The sequence below is a fragment of the Rhipicephalus sanguineus genome, chromosome 5 (assembly GCF_013339695.2).
Source record: "Rhipicephalus sanguineus isolate Rsan-2018 chromosome 5, BIME_Rsan_1.4, whole genome shotgun sequence".
In the NCBI taxonomy this organism is placed as follows: Eukaryota; Metazoa; Arthropoda; class Arachnida; order Ixodida; family Ixodidae; genus Rhipicephalus; species Rhipicephalus sanguineus.
In genome coordinates this window covers 110,093,571-110,099,570 of record NC_051180.1, presented here as the reverse complement: position 1 = coordinate 110,099,570, position 6,000 = coordinate 110,093,571, and the positions used below count along the sequence as shown (strand labels likewise).

The following is a 6,000-nucleotide window of genomic DNA, read 5'->3' as shown; positions in this document are numbered from 1 at the left end:
TTCGGACAGCGAGGTTTCCATAGACTTAAATGCCGAAGGTCAGTGCTTGGTTCCCAAAGGCCTAAGGTCGGTTAACTGCCTGTATTTGTCTGACACATTTGCAGGGGCTATCCCTGCCCGTGTCACTGTGGACGCTTCTAAGGCGGCGCTGGTGTAAGGAAGCACTACAGCCATACATGACCGCGGAAGACGGCGTGACTCTTCTGAAGTGTTTCTCACGACCACTTCTTTGTTCCGTGGCCCCACAAAAGAATATGTCATTAAGGAAGGAGCGGGTTGTCGGGACAAGGCGGAAGAAAAGCTACACGTACACAAAGCTGACCACCAGTTGTTCGCTGCATCCGTCGTACCATCGCGAGCCTCCGTTTTATTCTTAAGAGCCATCACTGCTACGGTTACGTTGCCCAGAAATTGACGTGGCTATGAATCTTCAGAAACCTCTAATGTACCGGTTACAATGCTCAGTAGTTGGCACGGGCTGTCTTTTTATTATTCTTTCTGTCAGGAGTTCATACGTAATGACGTAACTGACAAATACACAGACATCCTGTCTACACAATGTGCCGTTTAGTTTTGGCTTTCAGTCCCGGGGGCAAGGACGTCCCAAATGGGCAATCGAATCGTCCGCATCGTTTTCTAGTTCACGCAGCGTTATCCGTGCAGGGCGGGCAACGTAACGAGGAGGGGCGGGTGTGCGGAAGGGCGATGGGGAGGAGTAGATTTCACCTCCTCACGAGTAACGGTGCAAGCCCCTTGGGGGGTAGGCGTCTGGCCGACTCTTGTCCACTGCCGGCCGCAGGTGTTGCTGAATGGCCGTCCTTGGCCGTGACCTTCCCGGGCTGGAAAGTGCATGATCCGGCTGACCTGGAAACGGACAGACGCGTACCTCTCCCTCTCCTCCTCATCTTCCTCCCCCTCCTTCCCCCCGGGGCGCTCTGCCGACCCAGGGAGCGACGACCTCACCCGAACTGGTTTCCGGAAGCAGCGGTTCCTATCCCTCCCCCCGCCCCTCCCTCCCCTACCTCTAGTCGCCGCAGTTTTTTGTGTGTGTGCACGTGAACCACCGACGCGCCGCCACCAGCTCTCGACTCTCAGCTGCTGCCCCCGACGCTGCTAGCGCATCCGGCTGCAGTGCTGCGCGCGAATCGCAGCAGCAGTCCCTGCATCAGGACGCTGTCTGGGTGTCTCAGCATGGCTCGGACACTCGCCAACCTACCAGCCAAGATGTTCCTATTTCCGTTGGCTCTCCTGGCGATCACTTGCGTTCAAGCACAGGACACGTCTGCCATACTCTCGGGTAAGGTGTCTTGTTTGTGATTTTAGCACGAAATGAAACGTCGCCACAGTATATCAGTTATGCGAAAAGCCGGCTTTGATTGTCGACACCCCAGTTAAAACAAAAACTCTACTCCTCTGGCACGTGACGAAGTCTTCAGGAACACGAAACTAAGCACTAACCATGCCGTCTATGAAGGCGTGCTTTGCACCATAAAGTGAACGTCATGTCCGGTACGTTTTTTGTAGTATTATAGCAACCAGATAATTTGCATGGTCACAATATATGATTATCTATGAAGGCGTAGGCCTGTGTCTCATGCTCGTGATTAGTCTTTCACTCGCCTGAACATGACGTATATCCAATAGTCCTATCAGCTACGATGTTTTGTTATCTAGCGATAAGCTTGCATTATCTGACTTGCGCCGCGATCGCAATAGTACGCAAGATAACTTACTTTATGTACGTTATAATACAATGGGTATGCGTTTTGTCGTTAGTACTTGACGAATCATTCGGGCTTTGAATGTGTGCATGAATAATATATTCCTCACACTGACACCAGTATTTGATACTTTCTCTTTTGCTGCTAGGAATATTGGGTTCCCTTACATCCACAAGCAAAGCTCGGGGGTGTCCAGGAGAATGTGTGCACGCCATCACCGCCCTCTTGTGCGACCAAGTAGTGGACGAGATTCAGTGCGGCGCCAGCTATTTGCGTTGCTGCGTGCCTAAGGAGTTTAGCCTGGGCGGCACTGCAGTCGAGACCTCGGCGCCCTTAGCCGAAGACGAAATGGTTCCTGCCACTTCACCTGCCACTGCAGTTGACGAAGACAGCAACGCCACCGTCCCTACTCCGCTCCCTCCGGTAACACCAGCAGTGGAAGCACCGCCACAGCCGCAGCAGCAGCGCCCGTCGTCAACGCCACCACCACCACCACCATCGCCCACGCAGGTTCCGACGCAGCGTGACGTGTGTACTGGTGTATGCGTCGGCAACGGACTGTCCCAGTACTGCCACCGCGTTCTTTCCTCGCCATCCTGCGGTCCTGACGCCGTGTGCTGCACTTCCGCGGATGGTCCCCCTCAGGCTGAACAACCGCACGACGGCACGCTTCAGCAGCAGCAACAGCAGCCAGATCACTCTCCGTCCCGCGATGCAGCCCAGGAACCGAAGCTTCCGGAATGTCCCGGATCGTGCGTGTCCCCGCTTCTCAGCATCCTTTGCGACCACGTGTCTACGGTTCACTCGTGCCCGACGGGCGGTTCTTGCTGCGTCAGCGCGGCGGCCACGACCACAGAGCCTCCCATACCGGCTTGCGACGGCCGCTGTCTTCCCCCCTTTTTGAGCGGCGTTTGTCAGAAGCCCGCGCAGCTCGTGCTTCGCACTACGACGTGTCCCAGCGGCACCATCTGCTGCTCGCAGCCCGAGCGCGACCAGAGACCCGGAAACGGCTTTTTCGCGACGCAGCATGGGACTCCAATGCGTCAGCAGAGACCGCCGATGCAGCAACAAAGGCCCTTCGGCGCCATAATACCGCAAGAGCGTCCGTACCAAAACCACCCGCAGGCGCACGACCAGCTGAATGCGGTGATACCCGTCGATCAGGCCATGATGGATCAGCTTGCCCTGGAGAGTGGCGGCGGAGGACACCGGCGACCGCAGCACGAGCACCTCGGATCACCGCAGCAAGGCCGACCGGACGGTCCACGCAGGGAACCTCCTCAGCCGCCCCCGCAGGGACTGCCACAAGGTGGTGTTCGGCCGGTCAAACAGGGACTTGGTCCGCCGAAGCGATTGAGGCCGTCCCAACATCACCCTCCTGGTTCCCTGCAGCGCCCGGGTAAGCGTGACGCATGTACTGATCTTACGAAGTGCCCACGGTATCGTTTTCTTTTTCAGTAGACTTAGGGAGAAAATGTTGCAAAAGCCATACGTTCATGTGAGCAATCTTACCTTTCATCATTGATCGATTGCCTTCACTAGTGATTGGGTTCCCATCGCGAGTGTCTGCCGCCTGATCTTACTGTATATGCTACCTAAAGGTAGCATATACAGTAAGTTTAAATGTGGGGTCCTGTCGGCGACGCCTATACCTACACCAACACGAAGCTCCACCCGTGCCCAGTTCGATTAAAGCGCGGTCATATTACTATTGCGAGCATCACGTCATCGGTGAGCGCCTTTGGTGAAGGGGCGCTCAGATTATGCGGTTCGCGCGAAGGTGAAGTAGTATCGCAACTAAGCACGTGCCGAGTCTCGCGTTAGTGTAGGTAGGCATCGCTGATTGCACCGTGCGGCACTCGCTCCCGTGTTCACGCTAAGCGTGGTCACAAGTGTGCATGCTTGAGCAAACATTGAGTTCATTTTCGTGGCTTGAATACGCACTTTTTAAGCTTATTTCTTTTTCTGGAAAACAGAGAATACATTATTGCTCACAACAAGGCCCTTGCCTTCGTGCAAGGAGGTGCAGTATAAACGGCGCCAACTGTACTGCATGTGTTTCATAGAGCTCAGACGTCAACCTTCATCAATATATGCGCGTAAACAATGGAGCAATGAACTTTCCTCGCAGGACCCCGACCTCCCAGTCCCAGCAGCATGGACTTTCAAGGGGACAACCAGCACGGTCCGCCCCCGATCGGCTTGGCTAATGACGAGTCGAACCAGCCGATGCTCAGGCCATTGAGGCCCTCCAACTCCGACGAGAGGCCGGGAGGCGGGGAGTCCAATGCTCTTCCCGCTGCGCCGCATCCACAACATCAGCAGCACCAGCAGCAGCAGCAACAACATCAGAGAGCTCCTCCGTGCCCGGGCAACTGCATTTCGAGTTACCTGCGTTTCGCCTGCTTCGGCGAGAACGCCATCCATCCGAGGCTTTTGTGCCCGCAGGAAGGGCTCGTGTGCTGTGCTAACGTCGCTCAAGTGCAGAGGATTGCGGAAGAAGCCGCGGCCGCCTCCCCAGCTGTCAGTGAAGACCAGTCGAGGCCGGAGAATCCCCCGCCGCCTCCGCCGTCGCAACCCCCGCCACGGGCAGCCTTGAACCCTGACCCGGGATCTCGACCTCCGCCACCGCCACCGCGGCAGGTGCCACGACCCGAGGCTCAGCAGCCGCCCGAGCGACAGCAGCGACCCAAGCCCGCAGCCGCTGCTCCTCCAAGGAAGATGCTTCAGCAGCCGAACCTCTTGCTCCAAGACGCCGAGATCGCGACCGCATTGCCTTCCAGCACAACGAGTAAGTAACACGTGTCCTTTTACTGTAGAGCTGCGTGCGTGCTTGATTTTTGTGTTTGTTTCTTTCGAACGCTCTTGAATCGCCGAAATCGTATTCCTAACGCACAGTCTGAAGTTACATCTGTAGAATGAAAAACCAGGTGGTCATGAACTATGTTTAACTATTAGAAAACAAGTGCACTACAGTTTTTCTGCACCCTTGGATCCTGAGTTCGGTTATTTCACACAGTCCATGCAAATGGTCTTTTTTTTTTGACGTTGCTCTCAATGCATCAGTATGGAGGAGCAAATAAACAAAGCAGAAAGCAAGGAGGTTAACCGGAAAAGTGCCCGGTTGTCTACCCAACTTTGACGGAATGGGAAAGGGGAATAGAAAGATGAGAGAGAGAGCAGGGAAGGAAATAAGTAAATGAGCAGTGAATGCGCTGACGTGTGTGGGATTGCACCGCTAGTCAGAGGCGTTCGCGCAGATTAGGGACAATAGCGAGTTTTAGTATAGCGGAAAACAGCAAACGCAAGGGTTTAGCGTTAGCGTTAGCGTTGCGTGCTCCTAACTGCGCATGAGCAGAACGTAAACGTAGCCCGAGCTCTTACGTACGAACGCTATTTCTGGAATATAGCGTTCAACGCTAACGCACGCAAGAGATCCCGTACGTAAGGCAAGATGGCGGTGCCTGTTGAAGTGAGAGCCGTCCACTTCGAATCTTTGTAGCCGTCGTCCTGCATTATTAAACTTGTTCATTCCCTAATAATGTTCGTGTTTGATTTAGATTTGAGTAATGAGGCTTCGCCAACCGTGTACCGCCGATAAAATAGCTCCGTTTTTGAGATACAATGTGGATTTGCGCTGCAGAAGGCTTAGCAAGATTTGTTTGCAAGGTTCGCTCATGTTTTCTGTAGCAGCGCAGAGATGGCGACGCTGTCTTTAGTCGCCTCTTTCCAAGATACGGCCACAGGTGAAGCAGATACATGTCAGGCGTCGTTTCCCTTCATGCCTTTCGCGGCAGTGCATGAATGTGATGCGTGATGCGTCCCAGCTTAAAAAGGCCAAGTAATAGGGGTGTTGAAGAATTCTCGAACGCGGCATGTCGACAGAAACCAGTGTGTCAGAACTCAACACTTCTGCAAACGCGACATCGAGACGCAACAGTCGTGACTTTGGATCAGCTCGACTTGGTGGCGCTTTTGTGGATTCTACAGTGCATTTAGTGTTTTTATGTCTAGATGGCGCCGTATGTGCTTGCGTTAGCGTTAGCGGGAATGCCTTCCGCTGTACTAAAAGACCACCAGTTGGCACGCAGCGCGTTCTGTTTTAGCGTTAGCGTTGAGACGCACGCTAACGCTAACGTAAGCGTTTATAGCGAGTTTTAGTATAGCGGGAAACACTTACGTTAGCGTTAGCGTGCGTCTCAACGCTAACGCTAAAACAGAACGCGCTGCGTGCCAACTGGTGGTCTTTTAGTACAGCGGAAGGCATTCCCGCTAACGC

The 6,000-nt window shown here is 54.1% G+C and overlaps 1 protein-coding gene across 1 annotated transcript in view; it reads left to right on the top strand.

The window, feature by feature from the left end:
* Positions 1-1,109: 1,109 nt before the first annotated feature.
* Positions 1,110-6,000, top strand: part of LOC119394901 (protein masquerade-like) — a 44,682-nt gene continuing 39,791 nt past the window's right edge. The window contains exons 1-3 of the mRNA XM_049416012.1: positions 1,110-1,297; positions 1,870-3,120; positions 3,853-4,512. Coding sequence (XP_049271969.1) covers positions 1,192-1,297; positions 1,870-3,120; positions 3,853-4,512 — 2,017 coding nt within the window. The 5' untranslated portion in view covers positions 1,110-1,191. The remainder of the gene's footprint in view (positions 1,298-1,869; positions 3,121-3,852; positions 4,513-6,000) is intronic.